The sequence below is a fragment of the Dendrobates tinctorius genome, unplaced genomic scaffold, assembly GCF_039654945.1.
Source record: "Dendrobates tinctorius isolate UK_male_01 unplaced genomic scaffold, ASM3965494v1 ptg000037l, whole genome shotgun sequence".
Taxonomy (NCBI): Eukaryota; Metazoa; Chordata; class Amphibia; order Anura; family Dendrobatidae; genus Dendrobates; species Dendrobates tinctorius.
This window is the reverse complement of record NW_027361705.1, coordinates 23,388,940-23,405,935: the sequence shown is the minus strand read 5'-3', so window position 1 is coordinate 23,405,935 and position 16,996 is coordinate 23,388,940. Positions and strand designations below refer to the sequence as shown.

The window sequence follows — 16,996 nt, the reverse complement described above, 5'->3', positions numbered from 1 at the left end:
CCCACCTTGCAGATTCTCTCCAGTTCCGTCAGGTTGGATGGTGAACGTTGGTGGACAGCCATTTTCAGGTCTCTCCAGAGATGCTCAATTGGTTTTAGGTCAGGGCTCTGGTTGGGTCAGTCAAGAATGGTCACAAAGTTGTTCTGAAGCCACTCCTTTGTTATTTTAGCTTTGTGCTGAGGGTCATTGTCTTGTTGGAAGGTGAACCTTCGGCCAAGCCTGAGGTCCAGAGCACTCTGGAAAAGGTTTTCATCCAGGATGGCTCTGTACGTGGCCTCATTCATGTTTCCTTCAATTGCAACCAGTCGTCCTGTCCCAGCAGCTGAAAAACACCCCCATAGCATGATGCTGCCACCACGTTTCACTGTTGGGATTGTATTGGGCAGGTGATGAGTAGTGCCTGTTTTTTTCCACACATACCACTTAGAATTATCACCAAAAAGTTCCATCTTCGTCTCATCAGACCAGAGAATCTTATTTCTCATAGTCTGGGAGTCTTTCATGTGTTTTTTAGCAAACTCTAGCGGGCTTTCATATGTCTGGCACTGAGGAGAGGCTTCTGTCGGGCAACTCTGCCATAAAGGCCCGACTGGTGGAGGGCTGCAGTGATAATTGACTTTGTGGAACTTTCTCCCATCTCCTTTCTGCATCTGTGGAGCTCAGCCACAGTGATCTTGGGGTTCTTCTTTACCTCTGTCACCAAGGCTCTTCTCCCATGATTGCTCAGTTTGGCTGGACAGCGAGGTCTAGGAAGACTTCTGGTGGTCCCAAATTTCTTCCATTTAAGGATTATGGAGGCCACTGTGCTCTTAGGAACCTTGAGTACTGCAGAAATTCTTTTGTAACCTTAGCCAGATCTGTGCCTTGCCACAATTCTGTCTCTGAGCTCCTTTGCCAGTTCCTTTGACCTCATGGGTCTCATTTGGTGTGACATGCACTGTGAGCTGTGAGGTCTTATATAGACAGGTGTGTGCCTTTACAAATCAAGTCCTATCAGTTTAATTAAACACAGCTGGACTCCAATGAAGGAGTAGAACCATCTCAAGGAGGATCACAAGGAAATGGACAGCATGTGATTTAAATATGAGTGTCTGAGCAAAGGGTCTGAATACTTATGATCATGAGATATTTCAGTTTTTCTTAATATATTTGCAAAAATGTCTACATTTCTGTTTTCAGTCAAGATGGGGTGCAGAGTGTACATTAAAGGGGTTATCCGGGCTTTTCACATAATCTCAGTGCATATCTGGGCTGCAGAATGTTGACAATAAGTAATTTACCTTCTGTGGCCAGTTTGCAGCGTTTCCAAGATATGATCTCTTGCTTCTATGAAAAACGTCCGGGGGGGGTGTGTTCTGGCATTGAAATGAGAACTGGTCGTTTCCTCCTCAATAGTTTCACTTTCCATAGATCACTGTTCAGCGGGTGTCTGGGGGAGGAGCAGCTGGGTGGTCCTGCTCTCTGCACTGAGGCTGCTAGAGGGGGAGGATTTGTTACTGTGTGAGGAGGGCTAATCTTGTTCATGTGGTCGGGGAGGGCCTGTTGCTATGGAGGGTGGGGTTGTTGCTATAGAGGGCATGTTTTTAGTAGAGTAGGAGGAAACGACCAGTTCTCATTTCAATGCCAGAACACACCTCCCCTGGACGTTTTTATTACAAGCAAGAGCTGATATCTAGCAAACGCTGCAAACTGGTGACAGAAGGTAAATTACTTATTGTCAGCATTCTGCAGCCCAGATATGCACTGAGATTATGTGAAAAGCCCGGACAACCCCTTTAATGAGAAAAAATGAACTTTTTTTTTAATTTATCAAATGGCTGCAATAAAAGTGAAAAATGTAAAGGGGTCTGAATGCTTTCTGTACTCACTGTAGGTCAGACAACAATAACCAGTTCTGCAGATTAAATGGCTAGATCTATCTCTGCAAACTCATAACACACAAGATACAGTATGTGACAGTAACACAGGGTAAAGTGAATACAAATGAATTGACAGTGGTCAAAGATTCATGAAGAGTATAACTCTAGTGGAACCACCACACATCAGATAGTTGTATGTGTGAGTGCAGAGGTACAATAAAGATATAATGGGCATAAAGACCCACCCAAATATAACAAAAATATTAAAATGGAGTGGTTTCACCCATAAGAAGAAGTCAGGTGCAGGAGATCATCACGGTTATGTGGGATTCCTCCAGGAGAAGATAGTCTGGCACTAAAGAAGCCCTAAGATGACTGGCCTAACCTGAACCCCTATACTTATCGCTTCCCATAAGTATAGAATGAGCCCAGGAGTGTTCCCCTTTTTTCTGCACTAGCAGTTGTCCATGCGTGCTTCAAGTCCCCTGAAGAATCGCATTTGATGAAATGTGTCGGGACACAAAGGGATAGTGCAGGGCCTTCATTGCAAGGGTCAGATGTGGACTGCTTTTGTCAGGGCGGGTGTCTTTCGGTCCGCTTTGGCAAGCCGTATTAGGGCTTCTTTAGGGCCAGACAACCTTCCCTGCTTCTCCTGGAGAAATCCCACATAACCGTGATGATCTCCTGCACCTGACTTCTTCTTATAGGTGAAACCACTCCGTTTTAATATTTTTGTTATATTTGGGTGGGTCTTTATGCCCATTATATCTTTATTATACCTCTGCACTCACACATACAACTATTTGATGTGTGGTGGTTCCACTAGCGTTATACTTTTTATGAGTCTTTGACCACTGTCAATTCTTTTGTATTCACTTTACCCTGTGTTACTGTCACAGACTGTATCCTTTGTGTGTTATGAGTTTGCAGAGATAGATCTAGCCATTTAATCTGCAGAACTGGTTATTGTTGTCTGATCTATATACGTTGGTATCTGTTGCTATATGCTTTACTTCATTTGATATCCGTATATTCAGCTCTTAACGTTTGAGAGGAGTGAGGTCTCCTTTACTTTCTGATTGTATTTTATATACTGTGTCTTCATTTCCCCTCTGAGTAACTCCGTTTTATTATTTAAGTTATTTTTTTATAGCTTTCGCTATTGCTGTTACACTACTCTGTGAGAGATATTACAGTAGGTTTTGACCCACTTTTTGCTGGCTTTGCACACAAAATCTCACTGATCGGTGGTCGTTTAATGCCACATATCATGTAGGGTAAACCCGACCTTGAGTGCAATCACTTTTTATTCCTTTGTTATGTACATCAGTATACTGACATCAGTTCATTTTCTCGTTCACTTTAGCTGTACAGTCTTTTCTTAATGGCTGCTGCTCAACCCTTGCAAAATCAATCTGGACCCCTGGCCTGGGCAGCCGCAATGGACACTGGGATAGAGGTTATGAAAAGGTAAAGAGAAGTAGAAAAGCATACCCTGATGTTATGACTCTGGGATTCAGGCCAGGATAACACTAATTAATAGATCAATGTTTTTCTAATCCTGGACAACCCCTTTTGGGAGGATCTGTTACCTGGATACACTGCTTGGTATAAGTCCATGCCCCAAACGACTCAAAAACAGTGTTGTTTAACTAATAGGGACGCTCAACCCTGATGTTGTACCAAGGGTCTCCCTGTATTGTGCCCTATAGAGGTTATCTGCCCGAGGATGTTGTCGGTCGTGTTGTGTCTTATAGACATTTGGCTATTACTCATACTTCTACCATATTAGTCCATTTCTTTTTTTATTCTTGGGGAAATAAAAAGCAATAAATACATGCTAGTGCAAAGACCAGAACGTATATATCAGTGTGACCTCAGAGCAGATGGCCTTCTGATTCTAACTGCATGTCGCCCCATCTTATTTTGTCCCCAGATATGGAGGCGCAGAGCCAGGTGACAGGACCATGGTAAGTACCAGCAGCCAGGTTATTATTGGTCTCCATGCTGCAAGTCCACGTCTGCTACCTACATGCCTTCCCCCTCTTCCCTAGCTGGACTCCCTGTTTGCTGCAAATGTTGTCCTGCAGTCTCTGGGCACCCCAGGCTCCAATGCCATGGAGATTCTTGGCCGGGCTGTAAAGGTGAGATCTGATGAAGTGTAGGTAAAGTTTGGGAAGATTGTTATGGGGTGAACTGATTGTGTATTTTCTTGTAGAAAGCTTCTGATGCTGCAGAAGAGACAAAACACATGACAGCCGGTGCTGGCCGGGCCAGTTACATTGGTTCCTCCACGCTCAGTCGTCCAGATCCAGGGGCCAAAGCTGCTGCGGCGATCTTACAAGCAATATGGGATGGTTTGAATGACTGTTCTTAGGGTTGTGGCTGATTGTTATTCTAACATCTTTCCTTTTAAATCAGAATCTATTCAATTCTGTGTATTTTTTTATGTTTTGGATCAGTAGCAGGGGTGTTTTCCTTATCCCCATGCTATTGTCTATTCTCAATTTTTTAACAATTCATATGTGGGTAAACTGACCCCAAAGCCGGCGTCCACGCCTTGTAATGCCTGAATCCCAATCTACACGCTCCTCGCTTCTTCTAGAAGAACTGATTTGCTGACCTGATTGACTACCCGCGCCAAGATCTAGAAGAAAACCGTTGCATTTCTGCCACAAATGTCTTGCCATGGCAGCAACATATTCTTCTGTTCCTTTCCTGAAATAAAGAAACACTTGTGACTGAGCTGATGATATTTCCATCTTGAATAAATGAATTAGTCGTCGGCTTCAGCGCCATCCTAGACAGGGTACATTATTTCAGGGTGTAATATGAGGCGACATGGTGACTTTGCTCGTGTCACACGTCATGCGACCAAGGCTCCTTGTAAGTCACTGCCACATCTCAGCATAGTACAAAGTAAATGAGGTCACATTGCAACCCACAAGGCACCACACCGCAACAGGAAAGTCTCACAAAAAGTCATTTGGATTTTTAGTGATTTGCGTGTCACGGTCGCAGTACCTTGCAGGATCCCGTTCACTATGCTGTGATGTAACAGCGACAGACAGCAATCATTGGCCATGTCCTTTTATTGAGTGTAAATTTTAGTCTCTCCCTCTATTATACTTCCTTGTCATATTTGAAGGGGTATCTTAGGCTCAAGAGAAATTTCGGCATTCTATATGGCTGCAATCTGCCAAATCATGACAGTGAGCAATGTACACACTGTCAGGATTCATCTCTTTCCATATAACATTGAAAGAAGCGGATGAGAATCTAATTAGCACGTAACCATAAGTAAGAAAATCGCATACTTGTGGTTATGTGATGCTAGAAATGGAGAACAACCATCATGTGCCATACTGTCACAATTCGGCATGCTACAGTCGCCTAAAGATGTTTCTCTTGAGCCTGGAAAAACCCTTTAATCTCTGACATCACTAATTATATAAGTTGTCAGGTCCCTCCTCCTCACAAACATAATCACATTTATGCAGGGCCGAGTCAAGGTATTTTGGTGCCCTAGGCAGACAAAGCCAATGATGCCCCCATCTCACCCATACAAAGGAATGGTTCAGAAACTAAGGTAACAGGACCCCTAATTCAGCCCACCCCCTAATTGGTCAGGTAACAAACTCTGAAGAGCACTTCCACTAAAACGGTTATCTTTTCACCAAAAAAAAGTCAGCAAAAGTAAAAGTGTGGTGTATTAGGAGTGAGGCATAACAGGGAGTGCAATTTCAAAGTTATAGAACTACTCATTGTTTGTGGACCATTTACTCCATATAAGGGACAAATAGCGATATTCATCCCTGACATCCTGTATTTTACATGTCAGACCCAATAATGGTCATGGAAGCTAATATAGCTTAACTATAATGGGGGCCAGGGCGAAGACGGAAAAGACGGCACATCCAAAGTGAATAAAAGTCAATAATTCTTTAATCTGTATCAATTAAAACGACAAAGGCTTTAAAACGACGCGTTTCGGGCGAGTCGCTCTCTTAATCATGGCATAACACTTGTATTACGCACATGATGTAAATGCAATTAACCCCTTTCCGACATCGGGCGTAATAGTATACCAATGTCGGACTCCCTCCCTTTGATGTGGGCTCCAGCGGTGAGCCCACATCTTTCCCGGCACGTGGCAGCTGTTTTGAACAGCTGACGTGCCCGGAATAACCGCGGGAGGAATCGCTATCTACCCACGGCTGTTAACCCGTTAAATGCTGCTGTCAAACGCTGACAGCAGCATTTAACATGCACTTTCAGCAATCGCGTCGGAAATCCGCCTACCGGTGACACGTGATCGGGGGCTTATCGGTGGTTTGGCATGACAACCAGAGGTCTCCTGGAGACCTCTATGGTTGTCACTGTCGGCTCACTGTGAGTGCCGCCCAGTGGTCGGCGCTCATAGCAAGTGAGTAATTCTACTAACATAGCAAGGCAGAAAAAAGACATTTGTCCATCCAGTTCAGCCTGTATTCTGTCAGAATAAATCCCCAGATCTACGTCCTTCTAAAGAACCTAACAATAACTGTAAGATACAATATTGTTACGCTCCAGGAAGACATCCAGGTCTCTCTTGAACCCTTTGACTGAGTTCACCATCACCACCTCCTCAGGCCAGGAATTCCAGATTCTCACAGTTAGGGCAGTAAAGAATCCTCTTCTATGTTGGTGGAAAAATCCATCTCTCCTCCAGACGCAGAGAATGCCCCCTACATAGAGGCGATCTTTAATCTCGCCTGTATGTAGCAGAGCCGATCGGGTTATGGCAACTTCTAGTCTCCTATGACTATTGAAGCATGGCAAAAGTAAAAAAAAAAAGTTTTTAAAAATATACAAAAAATATAAAAGTTCAAATCATCCCTTTTTCACCCCATTCAAAATAAAAAAGCAAACACACATATTTGGTATCACTGCGTTCAGGTACACCCAATCAATAAAAAAAAATTGACCCGATTGCTAAACGGCTTAGTGAGAAAAAGTCAAAACGCCAGAATTACGTTTTTTTGGTCGCCATGACATTGCATTAAAATGCAGTAACGGGTGATCAAAAGATCGTATCTGCACCAATATGGTATCATTAAAAACATAAACTCGGCGCCCAAAAAATAATCCCTCACCCAACTCGAGATTCCGAAAATGGAGATACTACGGGTATCGGAAAATGGCACTTTTTTTTTTTTTTTTTTTTTTTAAACAAAGTTTGGAATTTTTTTCATCACTTAGATAAAAAAGAACCTAGAAATGTTTGATGTTTATGAACTCGTAATGACCTGGAGAATCATAATGTCAGGTCAGTTTTAACATTTAGTGAACCTAGTAAGAAAGCCAAACAAAAAACTAGTGTGGGATTGCACTTTTTTTGGAATTTTTTTTTTTCCCGTTTTTTAGTACATGACATGGTAAAACCAATGGTGTCTTTCTAAAGTACAACTTGTTCCGAAAAAAAACAAGCCCTCACATGGCCATTTTGACGAAAAAATACAAAAAAAGTTATGGCTCTGAGAAGGGGAGCGAAAAACGAAAATACCTCTGGGGGTTAATAGGGAAACGACATGACTGGGAATATACCTGAACACTAATGGAGTACTGAGATCAGTACGTATAATTGCGAGAAAGAAATCCAAAAGGGGATTGGGATCAATGCCCTATGTCATATGAACAGTAACTATGAAAAAAACAAAAATCCCCCCCTCTATTTTTTTGTTTATTTCTTCCAAGTATACATACTGATTATTATTTATTTATAACGTACCATTGGTTCCATGGTACTGTACATGAGAAAGGGTTACATACAAATTACAGATATAAATTACAGCAAACAAACTAACAATCACAGACTGATACAGAGGGGAGAGAGGACCCTGCCCTTTCGGGCTTACATGCTACAGGATGGTGGGGAAGGAGACCGTTGGTTGGGGTGTTGGGTTGCAGCAGCTCCAGTAGTGGTGAGGAGGCAGCAGGGATCATTGCAGGCTGTAGGCTTTCTTGAAGAGATGGGTTTTCAGGTTCCGTCTGAAGGATCCGAGTGTGGTTGATAGCCGTACGTGTTGGGGCAGGGAAATCCAGAGGATGGGGGCTATTTGGGAGAAGTCTTGGAGGCGGTTGGGTGAGGAGCAAATAAGTGTGGAGGAGAGAAGGAGGTCTTGGGAGGACCGGAGATTACGTGAGGGAAGATATCGGGAGATTAGTTCAGAGATGTATGGAGGAGACAGGTTATAGATGACCTTGTAGGTCAGTATTAGTAATTTGAATTGGATACGCTGAGGGAATGGGAGCCAGTGAAGAGATTTGCAGAGGGGAGAAGCGGAGGAGTAGCGAGGAGAGAGATGAATTAGTCGGGCTGCAGAGTTGAGGATGGACTGGAGAGGTGCAAAGGTGTTAGCAGGGAGGCCACAGAAAAGGATGTTGCAATAGTCGAGGCGGGAGATGATGAGGGCATGCACAAGTAGTTTAGTAGATTGAGGGTTGAGGAAGGGACGGATTCTGGAAATATTTTTGAGCTGGAGGTGGAGAGAGCTTGGATGTGCGGTTTGAAGGACAGGGCAGAGTCAAGGGTTACTCCGAAGCAGCGGACCACCGGTACGGGGGAAAGCGTGATGTCAATTGTTATAGAAAGGTGTTATGAATGGGTCACCGAGGAGAAAAAAGCAAAACAAGCTAAGCCACAGAACCCCAGAGTGGTTGGTAACTATGCAGATTGCAGATCCCTGATCTTACCACAAAACTAGCAGTAGCCGTGGAGCGTGCCTACGATGAACCTAGATGCCTCGTCACGGCCGGAGGACTACATAAGCCTAAAGCAAGAAAAGGGAAAACTAACTGCCCCAGAGCAGACCCCAAAGGAATAGATAGCCCCCACACATGTATTGACGGTGAAACAAGATGAAGGCACAAACACAGGCAGGAAAACAGGCTGAGAAAATGATAGGGCCCAAACTAACAAGACAGGAAAGGGAAGACACTGTCTACAACCTGCAAAAAACCCTACAAAAATAATGTCCAACACTTCTGATAGCAAAATTAACCCTGAAGTCACTAGACTTCACCCACTATATCAGCATTCTGAAATATTCTGAGACAGAGCAAAAAGAGACCGAACTAGTAAGGGACAAAAAGCCAATTGGCAAAATACTGATAAATAAGGCCGGTTTCACATTTGCGCTTTATAGCGCAGCGACGGCCTGCGCACGGCCGCCGCTAAGCCCCGCCCCCTGCCGGCTCCCTGCCCGCCCCATCTGGTCATCGCCGCCTACTAGCGCACATGGACGCTTGCGATCTGCGCACCCTATCTTTAGCATAGGGTGCGCTGGCCGGATTTTGCCGTGCGCTGCGCACTTTTGAAGGTGCGCCGTGCACGCCGAAATGCAACATGCTGCGTTCGGCGCACACAGGCGCACCTTCAAAAGTGCGCAGCGCATGGCAAAATCCTGCTAGCGCACGATCTGCGCACCCTATGCTAAAGATAGGGTGCGCAGATCGCAAGCGTCCATGTGCGCTAGTAGGCGGCGATGACCGGAAGGGGCGGCGGCCGTGCACAGGCCGTCGCAATGTGAAACCGGCCTAAGAGTGGAAATTCAGCTCAGCCCCCAGCAGGGGCTGGCAGACCACACAAAAAACTGAATAGACCAACACAATCAAGTGTGAACATTAGCAGAAAAACTTAGCTTTAGATGACTGGAACAGCGCTGAAAAGCCAGAAGGAATCACCAGCAACTGAATAGGGCATTGACTGTCTTAAATCCAATCTGAGAATCCTGAGATCCAATCGTCATCCTCATTCTCAGGTGGCAGATCTCCACCGATCAAACCAGCCGCACCACCTCCCATCACCACCAGAGGGAGTCCAAAAGGGGAACTCACAACTGGTGAACCAGAGAATGAACTCATAAGAGAACGGTCTGATAAGGAAGATCTGTGAAATGGGGGAAAGATGATTAGTTGATATTTGTCCACATTGAGTTTGAGGAAGCGAGAGGAGAAGGAGGATATGGCTGATAGACACTCTGGGATTCTGGAGAGCAGAGAGGTAGATCTGAGTATCAACGGCATAAAGATGGTACTGGAATCCGTGGGACTTTGAGTTGCCCCATGCCAAGTGTGTAGATTGAGAAGAGTAGGGGTCCTAGAACAAAGCCTTGGGGACTCCAACAGAGAGAGGGTGGGATACGGAGGTAGTGTGGGAGATGCTGAATGTGCGGTTGGAAAGGTATGAGGAGATCCAGGATAGGGAGAGGTCTTTGATGCCAAAGGAAGAGAGGATCTGTAGTAGGAGGCAGTGGTCAACTGTGTCGAAAGCAGAGGACAGGTCTAGAAGGAGGAGTATAGAATATTGTCCATTAGCTTTGGCTGTAAGTAGGTCGTTGGTAATTTTGGTCAGGGTTGTCTCAGTGCAATGATGGGGGAGGAAGCCAGATTATAGATTGTCAAAGAGCAAGTTAGATGAGAGGTGGGAGGAAAGTTCAGCGTGGACGTGCTGCTCCAGGAGTTTAGAAGCGAATGGGAGCAGCGATATTGGGCAATAGCTGGATGTGGCTGTTGGATCGAGGGTTGGCTTTTTAAGGATAGGCTTGATTGTGGCATGTTTGAAAGCAGAAGGGAAGGTACCAGAAGTTAGTGATAGGTTGAAGAGGTGGGTTAGGGATGGGATAAGAGTGGTGGTGATGTTGGGGAGGAGGTGGGATGGCATAGGGTCAAGTGCAGAAGGGGTGAGGTGTGATTTGGAGAGATGATGAGCAAGCTCCCCTTCTGTGATGTTAGATAAGGAGATTATGGGGTTTGGGCATTGGTCTGGTATGCAAAGGGGTTGTGGTGGTTGAGCAATAAAGACTTGCCATGTTTGGTCTATCTTGTTTATGAAGTGTGCGGCAAAGTCCTCGGCAGAGATTAGGGAAGTCAGAGAGGGCAGTGGTGGGCGGAGGAGGGAGGTAAAAGTATTGAACAACTGTTTGGGGTTGTGGGATAACTAAGATACAAGGGATGTAAAGAAGGCCTGTTTAGCAGAGGTGAGAGCTGATTTGAATGCAAGTGTTGCTTTGAGTGCAGTGAAGTCGCCTTGCGAATGCGTTTTCTTCCAGCGCCGTTCTGCAATTCTGGATGCTTGCCGAAGCTTTTAAGTGGTGTTATTGTGACAGGGTTGTCTATTGATTCGTCGCACGCTGTTATGCATGACAGGGGCAACCGAGTCGATGGCTGATGCAAGAGTGGCATTGTAGAAAGTAGTGGCAGTGTCGTGGAGTGAAGATATGGAGGACAGTGGTAGAATAGAGTCAGAGAGTGTGCAAGGGTCTAGATGTGCTAGGTTTCTGCGGGGGTGCACATGCTGCTGGACATGGGTGACAGGTGAGGAGTAAAAAGAGAGAAGAGCCAGCACTGCCAGTGGTCAGAACGCATAACATGAGGTGCATATGCACATATCTTACTGCATTCAAAATGAGACATTTAGCAAAATATTGATCAATATATTGAGCCACCCCGCCACGCCAAGGCAATCTCATATGGGGGGTCCTACTCTACATTTTTATTTATTCACTGTGCCATTGCGGCCTCCTAAATGTTTTAAAAGCAAGACCATATCAAATGCAATCCATACCTGAAGCATATCTGCATCACTCCCGTGCAGCCAGATGGAGCAGGTGCAGATGAAGGCCAACCAGGTCTGAACACAGACATCTCAGGTTTGACCTCCACACACTGCCTGACCAGCAAACACAGATGAAGGGCAATGCAGGCTCAGACATGGATGCAAAAATAAATAAAGCCTGGGGCAGGGCTTTTGCAAGTTTGCACTTGATGTGGTCATGCTCTAAGTGTATTTAGGAGGCCGTAATGGCACAGCATTTATTAAAAATATATAGAGTAGGACCCCCCATATGAGATTGCCTTGGCGCGGCGGGGTGGCTCAATTGAATTGATCAATTTTTTTGCTAAATATCTCATTTTTGAATACAGCTAGACATTATGTGCATATGCACTCCAATTTATGCGTTCTAACCTTAAGCAGTGCTGGCTTCCCCCCCTATTTTCTCGACAGGTGAGGAGGACAGGGATGAGAAAGTGAGTAGATGGTGGACAGAGGGGAGTTGGTGAAGCTAGAAAGAGAGCAGAGGCAGGTGAAGACCAGGTCTAATGTATGTCTGTGTGGGTGGCTGAGGAGGACCACTGAGTAAGTCCAAAAGATGAAGTAAGGGACAGGAGTTTGGAGGCAGCTGACTGAGTGTCAATGGAGATGTTGAAGTTGCCCATGATGATGGTGTGAATGTCAGCAGAGAGAAAGTGAAGGATCCAGGTAGAGAATTGGTCAATGAAAATAGTGGTTGGGCCTGGAGGTCGGTATATGACAGCCACTTGGAGGTTGGAGGGAGAATAGATGCGGACAGAGTGGACTTCAAAAGAGGGGAGGATAAGGTGGGATTGGGTTGAAGGTGCAGTTGAAAGAAAGGAGAAGGCCCACTCCTCCTCCATGTCTGTTGCCAGAGCGAGGAGTGTGGGTGAAGTGGAGGCCGCCGTAACATAGCGCAGCAGGGGAGGCGGTGTCGGAGGGTGTCAGCCATGTTTCGGTGAGGCCAAGGAAGAAAAAATTAAGAGAAGTAAAGAGGTCGTGAATCACATGGAGTTTATTGCAGACGGAGTGGGCATTCCAGAGTGATCCAGAGAGTGGGAGCAGGGTGATGGTTGTCAAGGGCACCGATTTGAGGTGGGAAAGATTTTTGGTGTTTGTGTTGGTTTGGGAACGATAGAAGGGGGTAATAATGGGAGGTATGGGCTGTGGGGTTCCAGGGTTGGGAGATATGTCGCCAGCAGTGAGGAGAAGGAGGGTGGGTGGTTTGTTTTGTATTTTATTAGGAGAGCTCTGAGGTTGAGGGGCAGTTCAGCAGAAGAGATCAGGTGGGGAGGCAAGAGGGAAGGAGAGATTATTATTTGGTGTTATGAATGGGTCACCGAGGAGAAAAAAGCAAAACAAGCTAAGTCACAGAAAACCAGAGAGGTTGGTAACTATGCATATCATATAATCCACTAAATAAGAAGACTACCTTCTAACAACAATGAAATTCTACAAAATCCCACACAAAATAATTGTAGGAAAAGGAAGGAATGAGTCAAAAATAAAAAATAACAATTTATTCACAAATAATAAAATAGTCAAGACAAGGAAATTTCCAAAAAATCACCAAGATCAGGTAGTTACACCAGGGAAATTGTAACATTATAATATAATACTTTGACAACTAATTGCATTTATATCAATAATTATCTATAGAGAATTCTTTGCAAAATCGTATTAAATGCTATATTGTATGTAGAAATAACAAATGCCAATGTGTAAATCTGCAAAATTCATGTATAAAATGACACAATAAATATAAAGTTTCTAAAAAATATTGCAACATATATGCATACAAAAATAGGATACCAAATAATTATATATGAGATAATGAGTAAATAGCATGCTCAAAGCACCAAAATATATCCAATTCCATTATGTGCAAAAAAAGAGCAATGAATGTAAATCATTGCTTATTATAAATATCGCAACATGTGTGCATATAAAGACTGCAGAATGTCAAAAAATGCTTTACAAATAGCGCAGCATATATACATATAAATGCATGGTGTCAGAGTTGCTTGTTATAAATAGCGCAGCATATGTGCATATAAAAAGTGTCAGAGTTGCTCGTTATAAATAGCACAGCGTATATATGAATAAACGCAAGATATAAAAGTTGCTTATTATACCTAGTGCAACATAAGTGCATATAAAGATATCATGGTATGAAACAACATATAGTTGAACGGGAGATAACAGAGATTTGTGATCTATGCTATGGATCTTGAACGTAACTGGAAGAGCCAATTAAAACGAAACAAGATTAAGAATTTCCAAAATCTTATAAGGACCAATAAATCTTGGCTTAAATTTAGGAGATGCAACCTTCATAGGAATATTCTTAGATGATAACCAAACCATATCACCCACATTAAACCGGGGACCAATGGTCCTATACCGGTTGGAAAATCGCTGAGCCTTTTCCTGAGAGAGTGACAACTTATCCACCACTTGGTCCCATATCTGCTGCATTCTCTTAACCACAGTGTCCACACCTGGGCAGGACGAAGATTCCACTTGCACTGAAGAGAATCGAGGATGAAACCCAAAATTACAGAAAAAGGGTGACATCAAAGTGGCAGAACTAGCTCTACTGTATAGTGCGAATTTGCCAAGGGCAAAAATGAGACCCAATCATCCTGATCAGCAGATATAAAACATCTCAAATAAGACTCCAAGGTCTGGTTTGTTCTCTCAGTCTGTCCATTGGTCTGGGGAAGAAACGCGGAGGAGAAGAATAACTGAATTCCCAAATTGGAACAAAAGGCTTTCCAAAATCCCGGAAACAAACTGGACTCCTCTGTCGGACACAATGTTCTCAGGAATCCCATGTAACCGAACCACCTGTTGTAAAAACAAGGGCACCAACTCATCGGAAGATGGCAACTTTGGGAGTGGTACAAGATGTACCATCTTCGAAAATCTATCACAAATCACCCAGATAACAGTCATTCTCTGAGAGACAGGAAGATCAGAAATAAAATCCATTGAGATATGGGTCCATGGCCTCTTGGGCACCGGCAAGGGCATCAGCAACCCACTAGAACGAGAACAGGGTTTAGACCGAGAACAAGTCCCACAGGACTGTACAAAATTCCTGACATCACGAGATAAGGCAGGCCACCAAAAGGACAGACTCACTAAATCTCTGGTACCAAAAATACCTGGATGACCAGCCAATGCGGAGCAATGAATTTCAGACATGACTCTCTTTCTCCACTGGTCAGGAACATACAATTTTCCCATAGGGCAACGCTCACGTATATCCTCCTGAAATTCCTGCAGGGCGCGTCTCAAATCGGGCGAAATGGCAGAAAGAGCTACCCCCTCACCTAGGATGGTAGTAGGCTCGGTCACACTAAGAGAATCGGCAAAGAAACTCCTAGAAAGGGCGTCTGCCTTAACATTCTTAGTGCCCGGAAGAAAAGAGACCACAAAATTAAAACGCGTGAAAAACAAGGCCCATCTAGCCTGTCTAGGATTCAAGCGTTTGGCCGACTCCAGATAAATCAAATTCTTGTGATCGGTGAGGACCACAACTTGATGTCTAGCTCCCTCCAACCAATGTCTCCACTCCTCAAATGCCCACTTCATGGCCAACAATTCCCGATTCCCCACATCATAGTTGCGTTCAGATGGGGAGAACTTTCGAGAAAAGAAGGCACAGGGATTCATCTTAGAAGTCACAGGGTCTTTTTGGGACAAAACAGCTCCTGCACCAATCTCAGAAGCATCTACCTCCACCTGAAATGGAAGTGAGACATCAGGTTGCCTTAAAACTGGAGCTGAAGTAAATCTCTGCTTAAGCTCCTGAAATGCTGAGATAGCCTCAGGAGACCAATTCAGCACATCAGCGCCCTTCTTGGTCAGATCAGTCAGTGGTTTGACAATACCAGAAAAATTACCTATAAATTTACGATAGAAATTAGCAAACCCCAAAAACTTCTGGAGGGCCTTCAAAGAAGTAGGCTGAACCCAATCATAAATGGCCTGTACCTTGGCCGGGTCCATTTCAATAGTCGATGGGGATAAGATAAATCCCAAAAATGAAATCCTCTGTACACCAAAGAGGCATTTCGATCCCTTAAACAGGGAATTCTCCCTCAAAATCCGGAACACAGTCCGGACGTGTTCCACATGAGAATCCCAATCACTAGAAAAGATCAAAATATCATCCAGATAGATGATCAAAAACTTATCCACAAAGTCAAGGAAAATATCATTCATAAAGGACTGGAAGACAGAAGGGGCATTAGTGAGCCCAAAAGGCATCACCAGGTACTCAAAATGTCCCTCCGGAGTATTAAACGCCGTCTTCCATTCATCTCCGTGCTTGATGCGAATAAGATTATACGCCCCCCTGAGGTCAAGCTTAGTAAACCAGCAGGCACTCTTAACTCTGGAGAATAAATCAGACATCAGAGGTAACGGGTACTGATATTTAACCGTCATCTTGTTAAGGGAACGATAATCAATACACGGTCTTAATGAACCATCTTTCTTGGCCACAAAAAAAAACCCAGCACCTAAAGGTGACGAGGATGGTCTAATATGACCCTTCTCCACTGACTCCTTAATATAGGATCGCATAGCATCATGTTCGGGTACTGATAAGTTGAAAAGCCGACCCTTGGGAAATTTACACCCAGGCATCAACTCAATTGCACTGTCATAACTCGATAATCAGGAATATCATGAGACTGAGGAGAGGTGGAGAAAACAGGAGCGTCCCTAAGAACACACTGACAACTCCAACTCACCACAGACCCAGATTTCCAATCCAAAACTGGATTATGAGTTTGCAACCAAGGAAAACCTAGAGTAATAGTATCATGCAAATTATGCAGCACCAAAAATTTACAATTTTCTTGGTGGTCTGGGGCAACTCGCATTGTCACCTGGGTCCAAAACTGAGGTTTATTCTCCGCCAAAGGAGTAGCATCAATGCCCCTCAAAGGAATAGGCATCTGCAGAGGCGTCATTGAAAAACCACAATGTTTAGCAAAGTCCAAATCCATCAGATTCAGAGCTGCTCCAGAATCCACAAAAGCCTTAGTGGAAAATGTGGATAAGGAGCAGATCAGAGTAATTGCCAAAAGAAACTTAGGTTGTATACTGCCCACAGCAAATGTGTGTGCAAAACGTTTCTCTCGTTTTGGGCAGACAGAAATAGTATGAGAGGCGTCTCCACAGAAAAAACACAGCTTATTACGCCTCCTAAACTCCTGATGTTGCGCCCTAGACAAAACCCCATCACATTGCATAGGTTCAGACATTTGTTCAAAAGGTGGCAGCGCCTCTCGTGTAGTTTTACGTTCACGTAAACGCCGATCAACTTGAATGGCCAATGACATAGAATCATCCAGACCAGAGGGAACAGGAAATCCCACCATAACACCTTTTACGGTCTCTGATAAACCCTTCCGAAAGAGAGCTGCCAATGCACTATCATTCCATGTAGTAAGGACCGCCCACTTTCGGAATTTTTGACAGTATAACTCTGCAGAATCCTGAC

The 16,996-nt window shown here is 44.3% G+C and overlaps 1 protein-coding gene across 8 annotated transcripts in view; it reads left to right on the top strand.

Annotated features, from left to right (window-relative positions):
• The window catches only part of TKFC (triokinase and FMN cyclase), a 29,490-nt gene extending 24,886 nt beyond the window's left edge, over window positions 1–4,604 (top strand). For 7 of the 8 annotated variants that reach the window (XM_073573918.1, XM_073573917.1, XM_073573915.1 and 4 more), the window contains 4 exons: window positions 3,226–3,329; window positions 3,796–3,829; window positions 3,914–4,003; window positions 4,078–4,604. In XM_073573918.1, coding sequence (XP_073430019.1) covers window positions 3,226–3,329; window positions 3,796–3,829; window positions 3,914–4,003; window positions 4,078–4,236 — 387 coding nt within the window. In that variant the 3' untranslated portion in view covers window positions 4,237–4,604. The remainder of the gene's footprint in view (window positions 1–3,225; window positions 3,330–3,795; window positions 3,830–3,913; window positions 4,004–4,077) is intronic. The other variant, XR_012231826.1, reaches the window with a different exon arrangement.
• The last annotated feature ends 12,392 nt before the right edge of the window (window positions 4,605–16,996 follow it).